Source organism: Trypanosoma brucei, chromosome 11, assembly GCF_000210295.1.
Source record: "Trypanosoma brucei gambiense DAL972 chromosome 11, complete sequence".
NCBI classification, from domain to species: Eukaryota; Euglenozoa; class Kinetoplastea; order Trypanosomatida; family Trypanosomatidae; genus Trypanosoma; species Trypanosoma brucei.
In genome coordinates this window covers 1,780,669-1,807,350 of record NC_026744.1, presented here as the reverse complement: position 1 = coordinate 1,807,350, position 26,682 = coordinate 1,780,669, and the positions used below count along the sequence as shown (strand labels likewise).

General features: G+C 50.5%; 7 protein-coding genes across 7 annotated transcripts; all 7 read left to right on the top strand.

Annotated features, from left to right (window-relative positions):
• Nucleotides 1-225: 225 nt before the first annotated feature.
• On the top strand, nucleotides 226-4,011 carry TbgDal_XI7250 (hypothetical protein, conserved; the record flags this gene model as incomplete). Its single annotated transcript, XM_011781569.1, has 1 exon — nucleotides 226-4,011. One exon carries the CDS (start codon nucleotides 226-228, stop codon nucleotides 4,009-4,011), a length of 3,786 nt encoding a protein of 1,261 aa, XP_011779871.1.
• Nucleotides 4,012-5,558: 1,547 nt separating this feature from the next.
• TbgDal_XI7240 (hypothetical protein, conserved) lies at nucleotides 5,559-9,518 on the top strand (the record flags this gene model as incomplete). The annotated part of the gene is made up of 1 exon (XM_011781568.1): nucleotides 5,559-9,518. The coding sequence occupies one exon, from the start codon at nucleotides 5,559-5,561 to the stop codon at nucleotides 9,516-9,518; it is 3,960 nt and encodes a 1,319-aa protein (XP_011779870.1).
• A 796-nt stretch (nucleotides 9,519-10,314) lies between these two features.
• TbgDal_XI7230 (hypothetical protein, conserved) lies at nucleotides 10,315-14,697 on the top strand (the record flags this gene model as incomplete). Its single annotated transcript, XM_011781567.1, has 1 exon — nucleotides 10,315-14,697. The coding sequence occupies one exon, from the start codon at nucleotides 10,315-10,317 to the stop codon at nucleotides 14,695-14,697; it is 4,383 nt and encodes a 1,460-aa protein (XP_011779869.1).
• Nucleotides 14,698-15,461: 764 nt separating this feature from the next.
• Nucleotides 15,462-18,422, top strand: TbgDal_XI7220 (kinesin, putative; the record flags this gene model as incomplete). The annotated part of the gene is made up of 1 exon (XM_011781566.1): nucleotides 15,462-18,422. One exon carries the CDS (start codon nucleotides 15,462-15,464, stop codon nucleotides 18,420-18,422), a length of 2,961 nt encoding a protein of 986 aa, XP_011779868.1.
• A 1,570-nt stretch (nucleotides 18,423-19,992) lies between these two features.
• On the top strand, nucleotides 19,993-20,871 carry TbgDal_XI7210 (hypothetical protein, conserved; the record flags this gene model as incomplete). The annotated part of the gene is made up of 1 exon (XM_011781565.1): nucleotides 19,993-20,871. The coding sequence occupies one exon, from the start codon at nucleotides 19,993-19,995 to the stop codon at nucleotides 20,869-20,871; it is 879 nt and encodes a 292-aa protein (XP_011779867.1).
• A 1,449-nt stretch (nucleotides 20,872-22,320) lies between these two features.
• On the top strand, nucleotides 22,321-23,211 carry TbgDal_XI7200 (hypothetical protein, conserved; the record flags this gene model as incomplete). Its single annotated transcript, XM_011781564.1, has 1 exon — nucleotides 22,321-23,211. One exon carries the CDS (start codon nucleotides 22,321-22,323, stop codon nucleotides 23,209-23,211), a length of 891 nt encoding a protein of 296 aa, XP_011779866.1.
• A 564-nt stretch (nucleotides 23,212-23,775) lies between these two features.
• TbgDal_XI7190 (hypothetical protein, conserved) lies at nucleotides 23,776-26,415 on the top strand (the record flags this gene model as incomplete). The annotated part of the gene is made up of 1 exon (XM_011781563.1): nucleotides 23,776-26,415. One exon carries the CDS (start codon nucleotides 23,776-23,778, stop codon nucleotides 26,413-26,415), a length of 2,640 nt encoding a protein of 879 aa, XP_011779865.1.
• Nucleotides 26,416-26,682: the final 267 nt, after the last annotated feature.

Genomic DNA, 26,682 nt, shown 5'->3' with positions numbered 1-26,682 from the left:
TGAAAGCAGACGAGAACAGGAGCAGGAGGAGTGCAATACCTGTGGAAGCAAGAACGTGTTAATACAGCCGTTCCCGCCGAACAATTGCAAGGGAGAGAGGGGAGGGGAATCATACACCATATACACACGTGCATAAAAAGAATAATTCTCAAATTGAACGAGTGCTCTTCGCCCCCCCCCCCCCGCCACTCGCATCGCAGCGCACACCCGTCGGTAGGGGCCCTTATGGAGTCCGTGCCGCGCAATGGGAAAACCACCTGCGGTGGGGACGTTTCCCACTTGGGGGCGCGCATGGGCAATTACTCACAGCCGAAACCCGCGGTGACGGATAAAAAGGGACGACCTCTGAATAAGGATACCAGCGAGGATTGTGGCTCTAGTGGCCCCACTACCTCATGTGATGCCAATACAGCATATGCACTTAACTTACTGCGCGGGGGCAAAGGAAGTTCGCTGCGGGGAGTATCGACCCACTCTGCGGGCTGCCAGAGTGAGAGTGGTGCCTCGTCAGTTGTTAGCTCAACGGAACACGTTCAAAATAATAAGGTGAGCTCCCTTCCGAGTAAAAAGCGGCGCAGGGGTATTGTTGGCCCAGTTCCAGCCACAGCGGCCTCTGCACATCCGGGGGACTTCTCACCTCGCACTTCCAGTGGAAGCGAAGAGAAAAGTAGCAACAGGGGCAGCGTTGCCACGTCTGCTTCCAACCAAGAGGCCACTTGTGCCGCGAACCCAAGCGGGATCGATTCTTCGCGGTGTAACTCGAAGAGGGCAGCAGTAGAATACGCGAGCCTGAAGGGAACGTTTATTGCGGGAAAGTTTGAAGCAGGAAGTTGCACGAATGTGTCCCTCATTCACTCTGTTGATCGGGAGGTCGACGAAGAGACACGGGCCTCACTAGAAAACACGGGTGGGGTGGAAGCCACCGAGAATGGCGGTTCTCACACCCTGGAGATGATAGTGAACTCGGCCTCGTCGTGTACAAATGGCTTGGTGGTACCTAAAGGGGATCATTGCCCCATTCTTACTTCAGACCTTCCATTTCTTGCACGCAGGGGGGGCGAAGGCGACGTGTCTCTTCCGCCATACCTTTTGCTCACTGAAAGGGACCTCAAGGTGTGCTGCCAATCCTTTACCGCAAGGGACCAATCTGCCGACGATGGGGATGAAGATGGGGACGTGCTTTACGCAGGGAGCAGCGAGAGTGGCGGCGATTCTCAGCTTTCGTATCTCGACGATACCGATGAGCACAGCGCAATTGTTAACAAGTTGGCGCCGCTAAGCGCAAGCACACTGCGACCGGCAGCGAAGTACTGGGGAGTTGGAGGGGAAGAATATGGGGAAGATGCCTGTCGCGTGGGCATTGCGAGCAGGATTTGCTCTCTCACTGTTTCAATTTGCCTAGCCACATCAGATCGCATGGACCAACGCGGGTTCGCATCGTCGTCGTCCGAACCACCAAACAGCAAACAACGGCGAGGCAAGTGTAATGTGAGTGTCAACACCGCATCCCTTGAGAGCGGCAGGGAAGGAAGCATCGCAGGTGGGAGTGGCAACAATGCTAACGGCGTAACCACGTCCTCAGGAATTCGTGAAGAGGAGCGGATGGAGAAGCTATTATATCTGAGGAGGCAAATTAAATCGTTGGGAGGCAAGAAGTTGGAATATTTCTCACATGCCTTCGGCTACAAGGATTGCGACTGCCAGAAAGATGTCGTTTGCATGGCGGCTTCCGCCCTCGCCGTCTTCATGTATTTTTCCCCGCTTCCCTTGCCCCTGTTGGAGGATATCTGCCGAGAGCTTTCCATTTCCACCGATTGTGCAGGGAAGGAATCCCTTGACTTCAATGTGAGGGCTGAGTGCCTTGCGGAAAAAATAAGCAGTCACTTCTACCCTATGTGCCGCGGCTTTCCTCCCGTTACTAAGTGCCCGTTGATGCCACAGATGCAGATTCACGAACATGCTCCTGGCCGCTACACCTGTACTGTTGACAATGCTGAACTTCTGGAGGAGCTACCGCTACATCGCCTGATAAGCAACCAATTCAGCTGCAAAAAAATAAGATGGCAAGCTATATTAATGCTATGTGACAATGAGCTGACTTTCCACGTGTGGCATCGTCATAGTGGTCCTCTGCGTGCCCGTATGGTGATTCGGTCGCAGGACCCAAAGAGGAAGCGGAGGAACAACAAAAACAACAACAACAACAACAACAACAACGGCAGTGAGGGGAATGGAGAGGATTTATCAAGTCAAAATGCCCTCAAGGAACGTCCGGTACTGTTCCTGGAAAAGGAAGTAGAGGCTGCGCCAGGTGAGCTGGTTGGTTACGACAACTTTGTTCAGCTCACCGTCGCCTTGCGCAGCCAGGCCAATGCACAGCGTGACTACAGACTCTACAATTCCGCAGAAGACCGCCTCACATTCCAGTTTGCCCTTAACTTGCTTAACCTCGATGGAACTCCCTTTGCTGACAGCGGAAGTAAAAAGACCACCAGCAACACCAACAGCGGAAAGGGTGTCTCGGGTTCACATCAAGTAAACTCGGCAGAACTGACGGGAACCTCGGCAGCGGAGGGGAAACGCCGAAAGGAGGTAGAGAAGGCCGTTCAAAAGCTTGAAAAACTCGAAACTCAGGAACGTGAGGCTCTCAATAAAATGTGTGTCAACGCTCACCGCCAGCTGATGGATGACTACAACAGGGGTTGTCAGAAGGCCGTACAGAAGAAGAAAGAACGTGAACGTAAGGCGCTTCTTGCAAAGGTTGGACCCAACCCGGAACTGCAGCGCGAGTTGAACTCATTAACTCAAACGGTTGCCGCCAATCGCACCCAAGTTGCAAAACTGTCAAAAGAAAAGGCCAAAGAGGAAGAAAATGTGCAGAGACTCCAGAATCAAATTGAGGAGGACAACCGCAAGCTAGAGGAGCTCCGACGCCAATTCAAAAGTTTGTGTGAAACTTTGTCGAGCATTGAGAAAGACAAGAAGGCCCTGGTGGAACGCAAAAAGGAGTGGGAAGGGTTTGGGCAACATCGAGGTGCAGACATGCCGGTGGCTCTGAACATACCGGGGCTGACGGCAACGCGCCACGACAAGCTGGCTATCGACGATGTCCAGTCTTTTCTTGTGTTCGCAGCAACGAAGGACTCGGCTCTGGACGCATCCGCGGGCACGCCTCCCTCTACCAACCTCACACCCCAACTCCATCCTGCTGAACAAGGAACAACGGGGACACGTGCAGTTAGCCCAGTTGGCGTAACCGGCAGCTCCATAAACGGTGCGGGGGTGTCCGTTCCGTTGCCGCGATCGGCGGGCACGGTGGGTGGGGGTAGCAGCTTTGCGCCCCCCGCGACAGGTTGTCTTGCCATGGATCTATCGTGGGAATTATACTCGAAGCGTCCGCCGTTTACTACGATGCTGGCAAATAACAACGGCGGAAATGCTCTCAGCTCTCTGGCAGTCACTTGTGATGCATCCTCACCTCCGCCTTCACAGCGGCACCAACACCCGATTGATATTTCACAACTCACGTGCGAGGTTAGTGACGATGCACCCATTACAGACAGGAGTAGCCCCACAAGCAACGGTGGATTTACCGTCACAGCAGTTTTTGGTGCCCCCGATTCCACGTCACGTTTTTCGCTTGACGCCAATGCCGCCCCGTATACCCCAACACCCCCAATATCAGCGCAGCCGGCAAGCGGCGCGGTGCCACATGCTGGTTTCACACCTAATGGTGTACCGAGTGATCCACTGCTACGTTTGTCACCTCAGACCAGCTCCCCTTCTGTTCCCTATTCTGGGAGCAGTTCGATGACTGCAGGTTGCGCCTTCCCCGAGAAACCGCGCTACACATATGTATCAACACCCATAGCGAATCTCAGCACTTCACCGGGTATTGGTTTATTTGGCATCAAGTCATTTGGGCCTTCAAGTATTGGTGGTGAGCCGTCTGAAACTCAGTCACGCAGTGAGGAAGGGTTGAGATTCCCCACTGCGCAGTGGTCTTTTTGACACCACATCATTTGGGCTGCTGAATACCGGAAGCGAAGCGAGTTGCCTCAAGTTCAGTCATGCGATGAGAGAGCGTTAAGCTTTCCAACCACAAGACGGTACTAGTCAAATATCGATGACTGGGTGGGTGAGTGAAGACGTAATAATCGAGGAACGACGCCGCGAGGTTCCGTGTATGTGTGTGTGTCCTTGGGGTCTGCTCTTACTTATGTATTCACCCGTTATAATTATTGTTATTTCGCGACTGCCCTCCATTCAGGTCTCATCAGCAGGAAAAGTGACAAAAGAGAAACCCAAAAGAGTTCATGAAGGTGGGTGAAGGTAAAGGAAGAGGACGAAAGGCTGTAGAAAGGAAGCGGATACGATGCTGTGAGTTTCATAGACTTTAAGAACCCCCAAAAGATATTGCGAGGTGAGGAGCGAATATGCCGCAAGACATAAAGCGAAGGAATGGCATATATGTGTGTGTGCGCGTCTGTGTTTGTGTGGGGAAGGTAACATAAGTTTTGGAGTTTTGTAGTATATTTTCACCATGCCTTTTCTCATTTTTCTTTGTGCTTTTTTATGTCGCCTCGGAGCGGGGAGCAAGCGATACCGCGCCAGCCCATAAGGAAAACAGAGTTACTCCGGGGCTCCACAACAAGTATGCACACAATCATACGAAAGCGTGCACGCACACGTATGCATACATATACAAATGTATTTGAATGAGAGAGGTTTAGCATTTGTGTGGGGTTGGTGTATGTCAATGAGACCAATGCTTTCGTGTGGGAATTAGTGGGATGAAACATTAAAATGTGAAGGAAGCAAATCGAACAGTGGGGGTTGCTAACAGGCAAACGAGAGCATAAAGATGAAGAATTATGTCGGGGAGGAAGATGAAACAAGGAGCGGAGGGGGGACGTGTGTTTTTTGTTTCCATCCCTATGATGAGCCACGTCACTCAGTCCAGTGTTTTTGCTGCTGTTACCCCTTTTTACCCCGTCTTTTTTGTTTCAAAAAAAAAAAACTTTTACATGTTTCAGTCATGGGTCTACGGGCTGGGGATTCATTTGCCCCTTTACTTCCGTCACCCCGAATAATGGATAAGATCGAGTCTTTCGTGCAATACCATATTATTATTAATGATCTTCCTGTCAGCGCGTTGGGCGGATGGTCGCCTCGTAATAAAAGTGAATGTATTCGCTGCGGGTTCTACGCAGTAGCGTATGACTGACTTCAGGCTAACGTGTACGGCCCCGCTGGACTCGCCTGTGTTCTCTTTCCAATTTCTCCTTACGTTCTTTCTTGTTTCTGTGATGCCCTTTACTAACCCTGATTTCCCTGTTTATTTGCAGCAGACAGCGCATTGCATTGTGTAAATCGTTCCATCAAAAGGAAAATCCGCTTTGAGGAGAGAAAATCAAAGCAGCAGCAGTTCTACACTTGGAACAGGGACAAGAAGGGATACGGAAACACCTGCACAAAGAAACAGCTTTAGGAGAAGAGGTAGTGAAAGCCAAACAAAGGAGCATCCGAAGAGGTGTAAACATTTTTTTTTTAGCGGAATGTCTCTTGGGAAAGTATTGCGTTCAAAAAGGAGCAGCGGACATGCCGCGGCTCAGCTAGCAGCAGCAAAAGAGAAGAAACCACGGCTTGAAGAAGAGGATGCATCCATTTTGTCTGGGAGCTTACTTCAAGAGAAGGCTGACGCGCAGCTGCTTCAGTGGCTGTTCAAATGCCACCGCTTCCTTCGAAATGTTCAACCACCGTTTTCTCTGGACAAAACATTCTTGGAGGAGCTGCTTTCTCCTCGGTATCTGAATAGCAGTATAGCCGGTGTACAGCAAATTACTGGGTGCTTGCTTTCCGACCTCGTACGATTGCATAACAGTCCTGCTGACAAAATGGCAGAAACTCAACTTCCATTCAGGCGGACTCGCGCGGATGACGTTCTTACTTGCCTTGTGGCGCCCTTCGTGGAGGTTGTTCGAGACGGAAAACCACTGAAAACGTGCGAAAATATCATTGAACGTGCGAGTGTGTCACGCGTCTTCGTGCATGTCATTCCATCCTGCAAACTTCCTCTGGATGAACGTCTCACATATTTGTTTGCGAGTGTTTTGCACGCGTCTGGGACACCGGCGCCTGGCGCCTCCACCTCAAGCACCAGCAGCGCTATCACCACAACAACTGCGTCAGAAATGGCGAAGATTCTCAATGATGTTTTGCTTACCACAACAGCTATAACACGAGAACAACTGTCCCCACTGCTGAAGGTGATTGCCACTGCATCACCTGCGCTGCTGCGGTGTGCGGCTGCGAACAGGGCCCGCGGAGGTAGCGGTGTGGAAACGATTTGCCCACGTGCAAATAAAGAGCCCTCAAGCCGACAGTCTTTGGGCGCCATCATCGCCGCTCGTGTGCTGTTGGGGCAAGTGGATGTCATTCCGCCCGCGATTTCTGATTTTGTTACGGATATGGTGAAGGAGGGTGTCAGCATGCTACTTTCAGCGAAGGGGACGGGCAATGACAAGGACGCGAGTTCTCAGGGACTTCGGGACATTAGTCGCGCAATGGAGTTTTTGGTGGCGCTTACGGAGCTACACGTAGATCTTGTCTGCCAGCTTGTGCCGTCGTTGGAGCCATATCTCCAGCACCTGCACGATGAGGTACGCTTGTTTCTCCTGCGTGGATTTTTTACCGCTTTAGGTGCCCATGAGGCCGCCATACGAGTGTACCGTAGCACTTTCAATGTCCTCCTCGAGCGATTCGAAGACACTGCGCACGCGCTGCGCATCGAGATGTTGGAGCTTTCTGTTGAAGCCGTCCGTTCAGAACTAGCGAGGTTGGGCACAACGGAAAATTTACTCATTTCTGGTGAGATCGTGCAGCATGTCGAGCAGCGTCTCGTTGATGTGAACGCACAGGTCCGTCGGGCGGCCGTCATCGCGTACGGTAGAATTGTTGCTGCTGCGCCATCGCTTGTTAAAGGCGAGCGCCTGCAAGAGACACTTGCTCCGCTCATTGCGGATAAGAACTTCAGAGTGCGGCAGGTGGCAGTTGAGCATCTATGCATCATCTACCGAAGGGAATCATATCCATGGATACCGGAAGCCGTGCTGGAGTGCCCCAGTTGGGAAGGAGGCGTGATGCTGCTGGAGACCCTTTTCGAAACGATGCTTCCACCACCCAAAGTTGCCAGAGAGACAGCTCCTCAGGGTGGCGCCGCGTTGACACAGTCACAACTTCAGGGTCTGCAGCGGAAGCGTCGAAACATACCCATATTCGACTTCGAAAAAGAAACGTCACACGAACCTACATACGCCAACTGCTTGGCGGTACTTTGTGGTGACATGAGTCCGGAATGTTTCGACAGGTTGCTTGTTTTTGCGGGTAAAAAGGCGCAGGTCCGGCTCAGTGTTCTACGACTCTTTCAGCTACGGGAAGAGGGGCGAAACATTGACCTCAGATCAGCAGAGGGCCAAGAGGTGGCCAACAAAGCACATCGAATACTGAAGTTTCTTGTGGGTATATCTCACTCTCAGCATGGAGAATGGAACGCTCTTTTCCTCGCCAAGGACGACAGGGTTTCGAGAGCTTTCATAAACTGCTGCTCCGAAGGTGTCACTCGGTGCGCGACGGAACGTGAGCGTCTCATACGTGGGCTGGAGGGACGTGTCGACAAACATGTTCTGAAGTTCGTTCAGGACTCCTTGTCGAAGCAGATGATGCTCCCCACTGAAGTGGAGGATGTAGAAGAGCTGCTTGCGCGGTTGGGTGACATTTGCCGACTTGGCCGTGAAAGCAAACCCCCAAAACCATGTGCTTCGCTGCAGGGCAAAGTCAATGGCCTCCTACGTGCACTATTGTTTTGTTGTCGTTCCACACCAGCATTTCTTCCAGCATGCGTTGGGCCGCTTGTTGAGCTTCTGGAAAAAGCGTGTGCGGGTGTGACTGCTTGTGCCACTCCCTCAAACGTGCTACTTACGCTGTTTTGCATAACTGACTGGGCCCGCTACGTGTCCCAATATGGAGAAAAGGAATCAAAACAGGCCATTTTCCCGGGAGGCGGTGATACCGCTACCGTTGTCCGCAACTGTGGACTTGTTAAAACCCTGTGTACATTGTGTGAGCGCCCGGGCGGACCGCTCCTTAACGACGTCGCACCCGTAATGCAGGGGAAAGTATGCAAGCAAGCGGCGCGTTGCCTGATAGCAATCGCGCGGATCCGTGGGTTGGAGCAGTTTTGCAAAGTGGGGGAATTGGCGAACACGTTGGCTCATCACATTCGTCACAGTGCTGCGGAGATTAACAACGGGGCCGTGTGCTTGCTAAAAGCTCTGTCAGTACTCATAAAAGACCCTTGTGCGCAGCGATCGGTAAAGGGTGGGTCGCTGGTGCCCGCTGTCACTAATTACCTTCTTGTCGCTGCGCGCGACAAATCCTCAGAAAGTGAAACCCCACACATGAAAGCGAAGTGCCTCGAGCTACCCTCCATGTCGCTTGCCAGCGCGGTTGTTGATGCGGCCGCGAAATGTTTGTCAGCCCTTTCAACGTACGTTCCATCGGAAGGCGATGGCAGCATTTCAACCAACGAGGTACTCGACACTCTACTGTCCGCTTACAAACTAGTCGGCGAGTTTGATTCGCAGTCTATCAGGGCGTGCCTTCGGCGCCGCTCTATCAACCAGCAGTTGTTGAAACTCATTGTCCATCCCTCGTCAACCATCGAAAGGGCGCTTGCGGTGGCGGTGGTTCTTTCAGCGGAGAGTGAAACTGCGGTACGACGCGCCATCCAACACAAAGTTTTCCGGCATGTTACTAACGGTCGATGTGACATGCGGCACGTGGCCTGCCTCATTCTCACTGCTATTTCCGAAGAGACGAAAAGCGACTACCAGCAACTGAGGGACGTCCTTTGCAAAGTTGGTAACCACCTACGCTCCAGGCAGACACAGTCGGGAGCTACGCTCTCTAGCAGAGAAGCACTCAGTTGCTTTCTTGAGTACAGTATACCCTTTTTGGTACTCTTCATGGCGCATCACACTTTTTACGAGAGTGAGAGTGATAGTCATTTCATCGCATATCAGCGGGTATGGCACCTGTTGTTTGACGAACTTTTCCGTCAGAGCGCCCAGTGCGCGAGTTTCGTAATGGAACTGTTTAGTCGTATCAAACAGACGGATGATAAGCTTGACAATCACGGAAGCAAAAAGGCTCGTTTAATATGCGATCTTGGCATCCGTGTCATGCAAGAATGTATGGGGAAAAAGCAAATTAACGTAGAGGCGCTCAGGCGTTATCCTGGAAGCATCCAACTCCCCGGCTTCTTCGTGAAGTCTGAGGCCGGCTCGGAGGCGCTGAACACTGTCTACCTCGGCTCACATGTCCTGATCCCTTCACACGTCCCGTTTCGTGTACCAACTGCATCACCGGCAGCAACCTCTCCGGAGGAGCATCGCGATGCAACAGTGTCGCCGGCATTAACCGTAGGTGACGGTGACAATGAGGCGAACGAGAAGTAGGAGAGCCGTTTGCACAAGACATGATGGACCAGTGCCTCTCAGACGTCTGGGTATTCTGCGGTTGACTAGAAGGGGGAGAGCGTGTGAGGGGAAGTGAAAGAGGGACGTAGTAGTAGCAGGAGAATGGCTGTTCGGGAAATCCTGGGTTAGCCTCCAAATGCTTGACGTCATCATCAGCACCTACAGAAAATATCCATAGAATAAGTGTCTGCAACATGATCAAAACAACAGAGAAGAAAAGGCGCCATGAACTTTTCAGTTGAATTTCATATTTCTTCATAGAGGGGGGATCTTTGCGAGAGCAGAAGTGCCCAGCCTTTCGCTCGTGCCTGATCGAACGGGATATGGGCCGCAATGAGTAAAAAAAAAAAGGCACTTTCCCTCCCCTTAAACACTAGTACAAAGGCGTATTAGTACCAAACAAGTGAAAAAACGAGCTCGTGAGCCTCATTCGGGTGGCCTGGGACCCACCAGTGGTGTCAACGACCGGGCGTGAGGAGCGAGCGTTATATGATGCGCTCCAAACTGCGTACTTACGTGGATGCGTTTCCCTGTTCCTTTTCCGGGTAGCAGTCTATTGTACTTGCCCTGCACTTACAAACCTTATTTTCTTAATTTTCACGCGCTTTCACAGGAGCAGAAGCATATTTCTTACATAGTTTAGTGCACAAATATCTGTTTTCGTTCCCAAAATATATATATATATATATATACTGATCGGTGCCAAGGCCCGTTTCAGTTGTGAAGGAAAGCAAGAAACCGAATAGGTTGGCCGAATTATTTCAGGTGGGAGCGAATGAGCTCAAGCGTCCTCCAGTTCCTTACGGAACGAATGACGCTGCGGGAGCGAAACAGGAATCCGCAACCGGGACGAATGGCATTTGCGGAAAAGTCCCCTTCCTTGACGTCCAACCTGAAGAAGGCGACGGCCCTAGCCAAGCGGTTTAAAGACTATTCGGCAGAAGCATCAGAGAAAGTAATACTCGATCAGCTTGACGTTGTTAGTTTTGCCATGTTTACTTCGGAGGCCGCCCAGGGAGTTGTGCAGTCCCTCTGCCAAGGGACAAAAATGAAAGCCAGTGACGCTCATTCTTTTGTCGTTGTCTGCTCCGAGGTGCATCAGCGTTATGAGAGTTTTTGGCCGTTGGTGCAGAAGGGAGTGAAGGAGAATGCTGAAAAGGTCGTTAGCATGGAGGAGCTGAAAGCAGCCATACAGCGTATGGAAGTCGGTGCAGCCCCTGTGGGACCTAGTGGAGGCGATGGAAATGCAGGGGCAGGTTCACTAGGTTCCACTGCTAGTAGTAACGGCGTCGCTTCAGCTGCCCCTGGAAGCAGCAATAACACGCTGTCCACAATGAAAGCACCGATGGAAGAGCTCAACCACCTGCGTCTGGTTGTCAAGGTGACCTGCGAGTGGTGGCTCGCCGGTCTGCTGGATGATGCAAAACCTGTTCTGGCTTTTCTCAGGTTGCTACACGGTGTCGTGGAAAAGCGTTTATCGGCCCCTCTATCCCCTTCTACTACCGCAGCTGTCCTATCGCTGTCGGCTTTTATCATTCGTGAGGTCGGTATAGAAATACTTGGAGGAACAAACGCCGTGGTTTCCCGTCTGTTTGGTGCGGAGGGCACAGTGGAAGACACCTCTGTCCAACTGAGCGATCTCGCCAACTATCATGGGCCCATGGAGCTGACTACGGGTATCAGTAAGCCTAAGAGGGAAGATATATTTTTTGTGGGATCCGCTGGAGTTCGTCGGGTATTTAATCCTACAACAAAGACATCGGATGTTGTTGATGAGGCCTCCCTTCAGCAGGCAGTGGAGCTGAGTGCGGCCCGCTTGAGGTGTGTTCGTATTATGCCGGGTATGTATGACAGCACAGATGCGGAGAAGGAGCAATTTTTTGCGTTAGCAGTTACAACTTCAAAAGTAGCCCTGAAATCCTACCTATGGCACAAAACGAAGTTGGAGGAGTGGTGGCAGCTGTTAGGGGAACAGAGAGACACACGAGGCAATGTGGTTAAGACTTCTACCGAGGATATGCAGTTTCGTGCGTTAGCGGAACAGGTTGAGAGATTGCACGTGACGTGTGACAACCTGCTTGGTATGCTAGGATACGCGACGCCGCCCCCGGTGAAGCTGACAGTTTTGGAGCCCCGGGTTGCTAAGGGCATTGTTGTTACGTCGGCAACGAAGAAGTTCTACGCCGTCTCCGCAGCAGAGACACTAAACCGCTTTGAGAGCGATGAGCAGCGCATCTTCTATGAGTATGTCCCAGATTTCTTGATCATATCGGATGAGCTTTTAAAATCGCTGTTAAGTGAGAAGCCAAGCTGGGATTCTCTTGGGCGACAGGGGGTTCTTGCCCAGTCACCCTGTGCAGGGGTTACTGACGCAAGGGAGAAAAAAGCTCACAAGCGGAAAGAAGAAGGCGAAGGAAAGGATACGGCCTCCAACTCTGACACACGGTGTGTGGGCGAAAGCAGGTCACCCTCATACATGAAGGTGTCCACGACGGTGGAGCGACGCCTCTGGCTTGCGTGGTTGGCTGTACCAGCAACCTTGTTCGATGAGTATGCGGTGGTGTTGCAGTTGCTAGAAGAACTTGAACAGTGCAGAAGCGCAGATGCCATTGACAAGTGGTGTGTCCAGTACATGCAGGAGGCACTACGCCCGCTAGAGCATTCGTCTGGAAGCGTTGCACTTGGGAGTGTATTCTTCACAAATTGCCGTATGTTGTTGGCGATGGAGGTGTGGTACTCTCCGTGGGTTCAGCAGCCTGATATGGTGCCCTACCTCTCACGTTGCATTGCGGAGTTCAGCCAGTACTTTCCGGACATGAGTGAGTTTATTGCCGGGAGGTTGGACGCCCATTGGAAATCTTTGTGCAAGGCTGACAGTGGAATATCGGAGGAGAAATTGAGAGATCAGGTAGAGGGCACCGTTCGCTACATATGTGACTTGACGAAATTCGGTGCTATAGCACATTTGGCTGTATTTAGTGTGCTGCGTGTGGGGATGGAGGATTTACATGGTCGCATCAGTCCCTACTTAATTTCTTCTGTCATGAAGTACTGTGGATTCTTTCTGTCTCGGAACCAGACGACGCGGCAGCCTTTTAACAAGGCGTTGGGTAAGCTCGAGAGTGCGTTATCGAAGACGACTTTAAACGATGAGGGATCAGACCTAATAAGGGCATCGCTTGACTTCCTTCACGTTCCATCCGCCCCGAGGCGCCCCGTCGCACAAGTTGAGCGTTCTCCACTTGAGCTTTACGTGCGGCACCTACTCAATGACGTCTTATCACGGCAGAAGTACAAGTTTGTTTGTGAGAAGCTAGTAAAGGTGCCGTGGGAAGACCCTGCCAAACGAAACGGGCTTGTGGCCACGTTACGCGATGTGCAGCATCTTAAATGGGACAATATTCCACTACTAGCTGATTTGCTTGCCGACCTGGGCCGCGCTGGGCATGAGTCATTGGTTCTGCGCATTGTGGAAACGGTTGCTGAGGATCTGCGACGTGACTTGGAGGTCGTTCCAAGAGATACAGAGGTGGAGGCAGTCGAAATGACCGAAGAAATCCGCTATTATGCAGAGGCATCTCAATTGCACGCAGAATACCGTTCGATGAGCTTGCGTCTTTTGGATTGTGTATTTATTACCCACCTTTGTCGTGCTCGTGTTCTTTCCTTTCGCTTCGTGAGCTACATTGTGGCTCAACTCCTCTGCTACACACCGCATCCGAATGGATGCAGCCCCGATTGTTCCCGCTTACGGTGTTGTGTCAGTCTACTTTCTGGGTCCCTAACCTTTTTGCCGTGGCAGCAGCGGGACAGCAGATCACGCTCAGCAGAGCGCCTTGCGGGCCTCCACCAGTTGATGCGTAAAATGATGGCGCTTCTATTTGTGCACAGGTATACTATCAGGGCACTTCCTCTGGACCTGTCTCAACGCCTTGACGAATTAGTTTCTCAGTTAGATGAGTGTATGCGCCAGGGAAGCGGGGTCGGGCAACCTAAGGGACGGGATAAGCACCGCGGTGGTGAGGAGAAAGAGAGGTCCCAAGATTCTGTGTCTGAGTCTACCGCTCCGCCTCCCGGTATGCGACTGCCAAAGTCGCTGCAGGAAGCCGAGGCATATGCAAAGGTAGTCGAAGAGGAACATGTACTGCCCGCCAACGTATGGTACGACCGGATGTGCGAGAAAATGAGAAAAAGTTGCCGTGAAGACTTTCCCCATTGCCGCATTTCATCTGTTCAAGTACGTGCGGCATCGTCCTCTCAGGTTGAGAGTACGGTAGCCGAAAACGTTGAAGAGAACCTGATGGGATTGTCGACCCAAGATGTGGATCACGTCTACGATGCGGTCAGCAGCCATGGGAGTGACGCCGGTGAAAGCTACGCAAGAGGGGAATATGACGTATCGACTCAAAGTGACGGTAGTAGTGATGAGTCGCCTGATTTCGACAGCGATTACAGTCATAGCAGTACCCTCAGTGGGTTCAGCCGCAGCGATTCGGACATGATCTCTGAGGAAAACGAGGATGATGACATGGATGATGAGGATGACGAGGAAGAGGAATACTCAGATGTCGAGGAAGAGGAATACTCAGATGACGAAGAGGAGGAGGAGGAAGATGAAGATGAAGATGAAGATGAAGATGAAGATGAAGATGACGACAACAAGAAGATAGCCGCCGCCGAGGCTCTCCGTCTGAGGATAGAGGAAGCCAATCTTGACGCCAAGTTACGGGCATTGATGTCCGAGACTCAGCGTGATGGCATTTTCCGTGCGGCTTCTGCAGCCACAAAGGGAGGTGCGGCGGAGCGGCTCATAAAGCAGGAACTTACTGCCGGTATTCGTCTACATCGGCAACAGCAGCGATCTCAGCAGCCACATGAAGAGTCGGCAAATCGGCAGGAAATGAAGTTTGTAGTGCTGCGTCGACCAGTGCGCGGAGGAGGCTCTACAAATACCAAACCTGGAGGCACTTCTGCAGGTGCGGACCCTCACGGTGCTTCGGCCAATGAAGGCGTTGACAGAAACACTCTCACGTTACCGCGAGATACAGAGTTTGCAAGGAGCGCACTTCACCTGCAAGAGCAGCACAGACGCCAGAGGGATGAATTGCGAGAGGTTACGCTGCGCATCAACCGCATGCAGGAATCTGAGCGTCGCTAGAAACTTATAACCTCGCAGTCCCTCGAATGGGGTGTGCCGAAAAACAAAGCGCTGTTAGACAAAGTGTCGTCACCGCGCAATATTGAAGTACGGGAGCAACCACCCAAAGGCAGCACGGCCGAGACATTTCTCTCGTGTTTGTCGATTTTGTTCCCCCCTGCCGTAGTTTAACGGTCAGTGCCCCCTCCCTTTTACAGCATTCGGCCATGGTGACGGGAATATGTAAGGAGAAATGTTCACATGGGTGTGTTTGCCACTGTTGAGAAGGCTTTAACTTTCTTTTCTTTCCCCCCTTCTCTTTGTCTATGCGTGGGTGTTGATGTGTCCGTACAGTTCACGTGGGCGCTAATCTTTTGGCTGTGGTAATTTCTGCAGGTGTTTTACACCTGGAGATCACTACACCAGAGCGGGGACGTATGCAGCGCAGCAGAGGAATGTGCGGTGAGAGCCGGGGCAGCTTCATCCGCGGAAGAAAAAAAAATGGGAAGAACGGGAAATGATCTTTCACAAGTAAGGGTGCGTATCGACATTTATATTGAAAGACTTTAATTTATTACGAGTGTTAGACTCTCTAATTTTTCCGGCGTTTTCTTTATCTTCTTTAGTGGGGACAGTCTCTTCCCGCGCAGTAGAAAAGAGGGGAAAGTGGGGAGGGTGGGGTATCGAAGGCATTAGCAAAAAAAAGAGTCGGCAGTTATAAGAAAGGGTAGGGTAACTACACAACGGAATCTGCCTCCTTCCTCGAAGGTAAAGGGAAACGCACAATGGGCGGAGAAGATAACGTCGCTAGACGTGGAAGTTGTAGTGGCGCTGTCGTAGAGGTGAAGCAGCCGAGCGATGACGGTACAATCCGGGTTGTTGTGCGCGTACGGCCCCTGTCAACGGTTGAGCATGCGAACCCCAGCGTCCGAAATATCGTGCAGTGCTTGAAGGATGGAATAGTTGTGAATGGAGCGCCGTCCAAAATGTCATCTCGTTACTTTGGTGCGCCTCACGCCAAGCCGCGTCCGAGGCAGTTCAATGTTGATCAAGTGTTTCACCATTATAGTTCTCAGTTTGAAGTGTACGAGGCCTGCCGGCATGTAATCGCGGGGGCATTTGAAGGTGTTAACGGATCTGTTCTCGCTTATGGGTCGACTGGTTCAGGGAAAACTCACACGATGTTTGGCGGACAAATGAGTGCTGCTGGTGTCATTTACCAGGCTGTGCAGGACATCTTAGAGACGAAGAGTGAGCTGGAGGAAAATGAAAAGACAGTGACCACCCGCTGCAGCTTCATGGAAGTATACAACGAAAAGGTGTACGACCTTCTGGCGCAGACAAGTGGTCAGGGGAAGCGGAAGGAATTGAACGTGCAGGAGCTCACTCATTCCAATGACACCAGTTGTTACGGTAGCTTTATCAACGGACGTTGCGGTGTTAACCCCGAAAGTCTTGCGGTGCGGGGCCTCACGTACTGCACGCCGGAAACGGCGGATGACTTCGCTCGGTGTGTGGAGCGTGGACACATCAACCGCTTTGTGGCTTCCACGGACGCCAATGCACACTCGAGCCGCTCTCACGCGATCTTCACCGTAGAGATAGAAGTGAAGGACACAGTCAACGCATCGCTTGGGACCGTTGGACGCATCCGCTTCTGCGATTTGGCTGGGTCTGAAAGAGCAGCAGGTAGCAGCAACAGGGGTGACCGCTTGCGTGAGGGTGGAAATATCAACCGCTCCCTTCTTGCACTTAGCGCTGTTGTGCAGGAGTTAGTGCAGCGGAGAGAGCACCCCGAGAGGACGCATTACATTCCATACCGTGGATCTAAACTCACGCGGCTACTGCAGGACAGTATCGGGGGGAACTGTAGGACGCTGATGTTGTTCTGTATCAGTCCTAGCAGCATGAACTACGAGGAGACCATCAACACTATGCTCTTTGCGATGCAAGCAAAGAAAATACGCGTGACAGCAAAACGCCATGAGTTTGCGGTTGACTCGAAAGTCGTGGCAGCAAATCAAGAGGCACTCATTGAGGAGCTTCGTGCTGAGTTGGCTTTGGCGCGCGATGAGCTCCTACAGTTGCGTGGTGCCAACGCGAATAATGCCAACGGGGCAGCCCGCACATCCCCACGGGCCGTTTCACCTCCACAGGCGAAAGACCTGGAAGTGCCAACATTGTCCCTGTCAGCGCAACGTACGGAGCGGGACTGGATGCAACTTCCTCTCGAGGCAACAGGTAGGGCATCAATGCGGTCCTCTACACGAACTCCAAAAGTAGTGGAAGCGATGGAATTGTCAGCGGACCTTCAGAAGAAAACTAAGTCTCTATCAGCGACAAAAGAGCTACTCTATCGTGAAATGCGGGAGGCTGAGGAAGCACATAGTGAGTTGAATATGCGTCTTCGGCAGCAGAAGTGGAAGCTCGTTCGCTTTTTGTCCGCAAAGCAGAAGGGCTCCGGCAAGGGCGTAGATGGGGAACTGTCGACCTCCGTCGGCGTCGCTGGGCAGCAGCGCGCAATCAAGGAGATGGAGGTGGAATTGACTGCACACGGAGGGGAAATCAAACGCCTTCGGGAGAAGATGGACGCAACTGATAAGGAGCTTGACAAGGTACGGCAGGAGTTACTGCGGGAGAAGCAACATCCTTTCTTGGAACTTCTCCTTGATAATGTAAAGCTGAGACAGAACTGCACAGAGGCGGAATGCCTGGCGGCACATTATCACCAAGAATACCGTGCTGTCATGAGTCATGAGGAAGAGTTTTCGCAGGCGCTAAGCAAGTGTGTGCAGGCAATTAAGAGCATGTTGCCATTGACCACACCCAACTCGTCAGTATGGGAAGAAGCACAACTTGCACTCATGTATGCAAACCTTCCTTCCATCCCGACCGCAGACATAATTCACGTAGTCCAGAAATCTATGAGAAGTGGTAGGGCGTCTCCCATGGCGTCCGCTGAATCACGTTTTAGGCGGTCGTCAACACAGGGCATAGAGGCACGCCTACAATACCAGGTATCAAATGGTCCAGACAGTAGGAGCTTGGTGGTGCATAGCTCGCCCAAGAAAGCCACGGGGGCGTACAGCAATAGGAGTGTAGCCGGCACGAATACGCCGCTTTCCGGAAATAGCCGTTCGACAATCGCTGCAGCAAAGTGTCAGCGGACACCGAAGGCAATGACTGTTCCGCCACGGCCGGTGACGAGACCCAGCACTCGTCAGCCTGCTGGTGCCACGTTCAAGAAACCACCCTGCCCTAAGGGTGCAATTAAGGTGGGCCATAGGGATCCCGCAAACCTCTCCACGGTAAACGGCAAGAAGAACACCATCATCGGCTCACCGTGTAAAGAAATGACCCTCGCTTCCTCCCGCCCACATGCTGCACGGACAGACGCGGGTAAAGCGGCGAGTCCCACCTTCTCGCGGTGTGCCACAAGGACCCATGTAAAGTTTTCAGAGGATGTAGTTCCATTTACTCGCTCACTCACATTTAACGGAATCAGTCGCACGAAGGCAAGACAAAGTAACGGAACTCCCTCTTTACGTGAGCGGCACAACAACTTCACACCACCCAGGCGTATGCGTAGAACGAACAAGGACTATGGGACCGGCGAGGAGGATATCCACCCAAGACGGGTGCTAAATGACGGTCTCGAGGAACGTTTCAAGAAGCTCTTAGACGAGGTAAAACTGTGGCATAGCGATAAGGCATCTACCGATTCCGGACTCAACGTCTCCACCTGAAGTGACTCCACCCCACTTGGACTCTATGGGGCACGATAACAATAATAACACCAACACCGATATGGTGAATACGTCGAGGAAGAAAAAAAAAAGGAGGGACGTTCACCAAAGTAGTTTTAAAGCACCTCATTCGTTTCAAAAGAGGTATCTCCGCGTTTCGTTTCGTTTTTTCCCCTTTCTTTGGTTCTTTATCTACTGATGATATATTCCTTCGTACCTGCTCGTGGTTGCTGTTTCGCGTCTCCCTTTTCTCTCTGGCACCTAACCCAGCGTTTTCATCGCTTGCGACATAAGTAACCTTTCAGTGCAGCCGTCAATCTGGCTCAGTGCATGCGTACAGATATATATAACGTGGGAGATCCACCTGCCTCTTTACGTTAAGCAATGGTCAGTAAAAAAAAATGTGAAAAAAAAGTTATTTGCGCTTTTCTGTGGAAGAAAAGAGGTGTAGATTGCTCACACTTTATTCACCGTTACTTGTATTAGACGTGTACGTATATGTGTTGAAGACGTAACAGGCTCTGTAGTTCACTTACTACTGTTTCAGTGTCCCACAAATTTATACGTGATGTATTTTTCACGCGGCTCCTCTTCACGGAATCTATGTGGCGCGCCTGTTTATGTATGTTTCAGTTGACGCCGGTTCCGGCGTATACGTGGGTGTTTGTTTGCTCTTTCTTGCTGCTTTTTTTTTTTCCTTAACAACTGTCATCCTTTGATTTGCACCACTCTTCTTCCTTTTTTTTCTTGTATTCTTCTTTTACTCCTGGAACTGGGACAACGACAAATTAGACTGAGTGATTAAGAAGCAGTTGATGGAAATGTGGGCGATACTTCCAACTTTATTGTGGCCCCGGCCTTCTGTTCTTTTTCGTTGGGTGGAGCACTGAACATTACATGTCTCCGTATAAAACGCTGCAATATCGTTTATTATGAATATATTTATGTGAGTGCGTATGTAACTGGTAGAGGGGAAAACGCAGGAGATTCATCTTGACATTTTGGGGCCTCCAGAGGGAATTTCTCCATGAGGGACTGGTGTGCTTGCTTCGCCTTTTTGAAACTTGTGAAGTTTGCAGAGGATTACCTATTTTTCTCCTTTTTTTTTTGCATTTCTCTGGTCATTATCGGACCATCATTCAGCACGCTTCCCATTCCCTGCGCCCCTTCTTGTCATGGCTTATAATTATCGCACATACATTTCTATGTGTGCATGCGTTTCTTTATTTGCATACTCATCTACGCTTTACAAGTGAAAATTCAGTGCTGTTATTGTTGCTGCGGAAACGCCCAATAGCTGTAGCACTCGCCCATACAACACGGAACCTAAACGCTTGGAAACAAGCGAGGTGGAAGCGCGCGGCAAGCACATATATTTTTGTACCCACACGTAAACACACCTTTAGGGGGGGGGACACGCCTCGGTATTTTGTTTCTTTAGGCCCACGATAATAATTAAAATAAGGACAAAATCACAATATAGTTTATACGCAGCATTTATCAAGTATATCTGTAAATACCAACAGACATAACTATATATATCTACGCTACACGTTAGCTTCTCTTATTCATGCCATCAGATACCACCAAAGAGGAGGAGGAAACTGTGGTGTATAAAACCCCGTTTCCCCTGACAGGAGAGGAGGTGAGCAACGCCGGCAGGAGGTACCGCTTGCCAGCGAAGAACGACTTTCTTGCATTTCGCAACTATGCCGACTCACTCGAAGGGTATTCACTTCGCTGCAATCGTCCGAACGATACGATTGTGTGGAGTAAAAAGGTGAAGGGAGAATCGCTGAATGTCGTTAAGGTTTTCAGCGTGTATCCGGGTGTTGATCCGCAAACCATGTACGACATGCTGCAGGACGGATTATATCGCGTTGTGTGGGATACGTATCGCATTGAGGCCTTCTGCATTGTGCAGCTTAGTCCCAATACCGATATAGGCTACTACGCAGCGAAAAGCCCGGCTACAGGAGTCACCAACCGCGACTTTGTGAATCAACGCGCCTGGCATAGCGCCGGTAACGGAGAGTTCATCATATTCAACACGTCCGTTCCCCACCGTGACGTTCCCACGAACTACTTGAAAGCAAACAAAATCAGTAGTGATTCCGTTGTCCGCGGGTTTTCGAAGATCACCGGATATTTGATACGGCCATGGGAAGACAAGGGAACGAAGGGATGTTGCCTAACGTATGTAACCCAATGCGATGTTGGCGGCTGGATCCCCACCATGGTGATGAACTATGTTACAACAAAGGCATCTCCCAATACGGTGAAGACTGTGCGCGGTGCCGTTGCGGGGTTCACGGAGTGGGTACCGAAGCAAAGTGACTACCAAAGGACATGGACCTCTGATCCCGATCCGTTTGATGTCCCTTCTCTGGAGAACATAACAATTCAGTTTGCAAAGGAGAAATGGGCCGGAGAGAGCGGCAGCAGTTGAGGTTCACTGAAAAAGCTGAGGTGGAGACGGAGGTGAAGGGGGAGTTTATTAAAGGGTAGGAGGGAGGCGCGGGGGGCGGTAGTTTCGGTAGAAGGTTAAAACCAGTTAATATTAGCGATGTACTGTTGTTTGCTGTTCCTTACGCTTATATTTTCACACGTAAATGCAAGTGTATATGCGTGTATCCAATGGAAATAACCATAAAACATTTATGCGCGTATGTTTACACCCAAGCGTTATTTGGTTAACTTCCTATGGGGAGGTGTAAAGACGGTTTACAAAATAATGATAACAGCAGAGAAAAAGAAGGTGAAGAAAAAAAGGAAGAGCGAATTTGTGGAGAAGGGGAAGGAAAGAAGCGTAAGCCTCTCTCCCACTTAAGGTAAAAGCAGTGTAATTTTTGAACAATCCTGTAGTGGAGTTGCTATTGTTTTTTTTTGAGTTTTCTCCCACTTCTGAAAATTACATTCGCCTCCCACCATAGCAAGAAAAGGAGAGGTGATCAACTGTTGGTTGTGTTGTGGAACGTATAAATATCTATATTTTACCCCTTTACCGCAATGCCAGAAAGATAGAAGAGCCGGTGAAGTGGCTCCACACTAAAATGCTTTTCCCCTCTTTTCTTTACTTTTGTTGTTGAGAAGCTGTCATTCCTCCAGTGGGGATGGAGGACAATTTTCTATGTATGATTTTTACTCTTTTGTTATTTTACACACCTTCCTTGGGTGAAAGGAGGTAAAACAAACGTCTCTAGGCGTTATTTGCTTCAGTTGGCGTCATGCAAACTTGTGGCTCCGGTGGGGGAGTGAAGACGAAGGGGAAAAGAGAGGTGCGGCGCAACTTCGGCTCGGGAGGTCTAACGTTTTCTCTCTCTTTCTTATGTTTGTTGGTATTTAATGTTTTTCTTTCTACGCAAATTACGTGGCCCTAAGGGCATAACATTCCTGTGATAGAAACTCTTCTTTGTTTTTTTGGTTCTTTTTCTTTAATAAAATGTGTTTTTATTCTTTTTCAACACCAAAAATATTAAAAACAAAAGAAAGAAACCTTAATCGCTTGCCCGCGGGTACTCACGTTATGAGTCAGAACTGACCCGTTTTCCGTTTTTGAGCACTCATGCACTCAAGGGATTTGCTTTTCGCGTTCTTAAGATACTGTTAAGTGATTCCACAGTGAAGTGGCCGGGAACATTTTTCATTTTTTGTTTTTGTTGTGTTATTTTTACTCTCTGCCTGTCTTCACCTTCCTTCACTTATGCCGCTTTTTTTTATTTTTGTGGGGTGGTGCAGCTCAGCTTGAGGGTTTCTCTTTCTTTTCTTTCCTTTTTCATGGTCCCCCGCTGAAACCCTATCACTCGTGCCTTCCAATCACTGCCCTCCATTCCGTTTTATTCCACTCAGCCAACACAAAAAGGGGAGGCGGTCCCACAAGTATTTTTCTAAGGAATATATGCATAGGATTGGCACTTCCGCCGGCACTTCTACGCGCTTTAGCTGCTCATCTCATTCATGCCAAAGAGATAGATGTGGCGCATCATGGTCAGACTATTGTTGGCCCCATGGCCCTGGATATTCAAGTCGGCCTAGCATTGAGAAGTCAGGTAACAAGAGAAGGATGCGGTCCCGTGAGATGTCCAGTCATACTCCTCCAAGTATTGATAAGGACTCATACGCAGCTACTGTACGAAGAAGTACTGCTTTCACCAGTGAAGCGGGGTCGCAGTGCGGGGCAACAACAGATGTGAACCTGCCTGTTCCTCCTTTTTTCTGTCAAGTCGGTCATACAGCTGTAGAAGGAGAGTTGGTGGCGGGGGATTGTCATAATGGGGGTAAAAAACTGAAAGGGTGCCCATCACGTCGTACCGCGGCATCCCCGCAGGCAGTCGCGGGGTATTCAACCCTCTGCAATCCGGTAAATACTGTGATCGCGGAAAATCTTGGCGATAACTCTGAGACGCCTACAAAAGTTTTGGATCCCTCCGCACCCACGGCTTCCAGGGCCACTGCGAACGGCGGAAGCTGGCCCGTAACACCTCCGATACTGAAGGGTGGTCTCGTAACACTTCGCTTCGCGTCCCCAGCGTCACGGAAGAGCGATTTCACTCAGACTGTAGATTCCCATGCCGAAGTGCTGAAGCGGCTTGAACGGGAGCACAGGCGGCGCTGCGGTCGGGCGTTGTATGTATTACAGCAGATCCAACCAGATCCTTTGCGACCGCATCGGCCGTCAGATCACCACGACGTTTATCTGCGAAATTTACTCGCCCACGATGATAATTTCGTGTTCTCTCGTGTTAAGGGAGAAGTGCGAGACGATGGAGTCCAGTGGCTTTCTGTGTAGAGGACGCTTGTTTCCGTCGTGTATTTGTTTCCATCTCATTGGTGGAGCTGAGAATTAGTATGCGACTGGGCATCTAATTGGTAAATGCGTTTTCACTCGTTATCGAGTAACGGGAACGGGTAGGGATGCTTGAAGGCGAGTGACGCTATGTGAGTTAAGCACCAGTTCAGTTTGTGCATTTAGAAAAATTAACACAGCTATATATTTACCTCCAGCGGTGGAAAACGTTCAACTCAACAAACGACTCCTATTTACCGGTGGCGTTGGTTTCGATGGCTTTGTTCCTGTTTTTTTTCCTCTTCGATTTGATCCTTTTGTTTTCTGTCTCATTTGAGTGCCAAATTCCTTCCCATCAGTGCCTTACCTGTTTCTTATATCTTTTCTTTCTCCCCTTCGTATCTCCCGTTAGTGAACTACGTACTTGTCACCATTTCCTTACCCGCCACCAAGCGCTTCATAGGGAAGTGAAAACAGTGGCCTTGTTCTCTCAAGTAGCAGAGGGAAAGAACATACATACTGACAAATAACCTTTTTAGATACAGCAAGGCAGCTCATCCGCACCTAATGCTGTTTGTGACGCCGACGGGCGAGTCCCGATTCGCCGGCGATGAAGGCCTCTACGCTGCGATTAGAGCAGCACAACTTGCGCGAGCACTGCACGGCGCTACAATTAGGGCTCATGTTTCTAGCAATCAGCCCATCAACCCTAATAGCATCCCGCTCGCACTTCCGCCTGCAAAGTGGGTTATACCATCCACTGCTGAGCGCGCAATGCGGGAGGTGCTTTCCTCCATCAGCGGTGCTGACGCTGCTGCCGTTGCGAGTTACGGCTTTCAGGTGCCGGTTGCTTTGCCAGATGAAGGTCAGCTGGAGGCGCTGCGGGTGGTTTTGCCCTATATACATCACCTTAAGCCACACCCCGTCATGACCTTTGATGATGTACAAAGACTTGAGCGACTCATGACTCTTTACAACTCCAATGTTACTTGTCTTAACTTAGGTGACGGGGCCGTCATGCCACACAACCATGCCGAGGCTCCACCATCGACAGTGGTGGCGAAGATAAATGAGTTAATGCAACGATTCCCACTCCCGGCGCCGAAACCTGCTAAGGGTAGTGATGATGGCACAGAGGATACAGAGGAAGAAGAAATGGAAGACGAAACTGATTACTCCATCAATGAGGAGCTGATGGCTTGGTGCCAAAGTCAGGAGGTGCAATACACAACCTACGACGACGCAATCCGCCAGCGGGCCGCGTATGAACTAGACGCGTTTCGTAACATATGTAAAATACTCATGAATGACACAAAGATTCGGGTGCTGCTGCTTGACCACAATCAACTGTGCGCACCCAACGAGGACGAACGTGTCTCTCTCGTTCCGTTGCGTATGCTGGCGAAGGCTATCGACGCCAATGAAACCATTAAAGTACTGGACCTTAGCAGTAACATGTTGGGGCCGTTTGGATTTGGTGTAATCGCCAAAGCTCTCACGAAAAACATTTCCATCGTAGCGCTGGACCTTTCTGATAATCAGTTGGGGACCCCTTCACCAGACACCGATGAGGACCCGGAGCATCAGCCTGATGATCCCGTCTTTGGTGAAGAATACAGTGGTTTGGAGGCGATCAGTGAGGTGCTTAAGAAGAACAAATTTTTGCGCTGCTTGAGGCTAGCTCACAACGATATCCACAGTGGTGGGGAAGGTGAGGAGGCGCCACCTGTCGAAGTGAATGAGCTAGACCCTGAAAATGACGCAACCACTGTAGACGTTGAGAGCTGGCAAGACTTGCCGCTTTGGCACCTTATGGGCCCACTCCGGCATTACCACAGGTTACGTGTGTTGGATCTTTCAGGTAACCTGTTAGGCCCCGTAGGGGCTCATATGGTCGCCACAGCACTTGCCGAAAACCATTCCGTTGAGGTCCTCGACCTTACGGATAACGGCATAGGCTTTCATGGCCTGCACTACATTTCGAAGGTGCTGCTGTCGTCTCAAAAAACTGTCCTTAACACGCTTATATTACGTCGGAACCAACTCGCTGGGAAGAAAACAAGCAAGGCCCAACAAAAAATGGCTCTAGCGGCTATGCAAGCGACGGCTGCAGCGTTGAGGGAAAATGGCAGGCTGCGCCGGTTGTCAGTTGCCGGGAATTACCTAGGAACAACCTTAGCTTCTGCCCTGTTGAGTACCATTGCAACTGTATCCTCGCTGGAGGAACTAGATCTTGAGAGCAATGACATTTGTGGGGACGTTGCGGCACCGCATGATACGACAGCGTTGGGATTTGTTGCCGCCGCGCTCTATAGTACTGCCATGTGTAACAGGCGTCCCACACTACGCGTTCTGAATCTTGCTAACAACAACATCCGATCATCGGGTCTGAATGTCTTGTTTCCATCCGCTGCGTCGATGCCAATATCACTTGTTGATGTGAATCTCTCACGCAACAATATCGATAATGCTGTTGACGCTCTAACCCACCTAATGATTAGTTCACCCGTATTGCAGCGGCTTACTTTGGCGCACAATGCCATTACAGACGCCTCTGTGGTAGTTCCTGGTGTCTCAAGCAACACATATTTGGCGGAGTTAGATCTTTCCCACAACTTGTTGGGTTCGCGCAAACCTCAGTACTGCGAGGACCCGCAGGCGCAGATAAAAAATGTGGAAAGACTGGTGGACGTCTTCAACAATCATCCTTCGCTTGAAGATGTCAATCTGAGCTTTAATGACTTTGAGGATGTGCATGGGCCAATTCTCGCAAGGCTCTGCGAGGACCACGGAAGCAAGGGGAAATTGCGTCGCATAAACTTGTGCGGAAATCACGAGATCAAGCAGTGTGATGTCAACAACATGGTGCGGGCACTGCCCCAAAAAAGTGGAATTGAGGTATTTTACATATCCTCTACATACCCGGCCACCACCACGAGTGGTGGCGTCATATTTCCTGTGGGTCGTGATGCGGCACTGGATGCGCCAACTGACCGCCAGCAGCAGCAGATTCCACTTCTGAAATTAATGCATGAGACGGTACATCAGTGTCCTTCACTGCTTGATATTAACTGCGACCTGCAGCGGTCAGCCATGAAGAGTGAGGAAAGTGCTGATGGGGATGCCGGCGCGGATGTGGGTGGAAGGACCGTGGAGGAAATAAAGCAGTGCCTGCTGTTGAACGCACTGATGGCTCCTCAGGTTTAACAACAACCGCGTGTTCCGGTCGCCCTACGTGTTCCTTTCTTTTTCATTTACTTAAATTTTGACATGTACACGAGAGGTGGCTGCTACCGTTTGGGATGATGGATGTATTCGTACTTGTATTTGTGAGTATTTTTCTTTTTTTTTTTTTACTTTCCGGATGTGGAAGAAAAAGTAAAAAAAAAAGGACAAAAGAAAGAATGAAGAAGAACATGGTCTTCAAGCAGCTGTTTTCTTTTCCCATTTCCCGAGAGCCATTTAATAGAAATT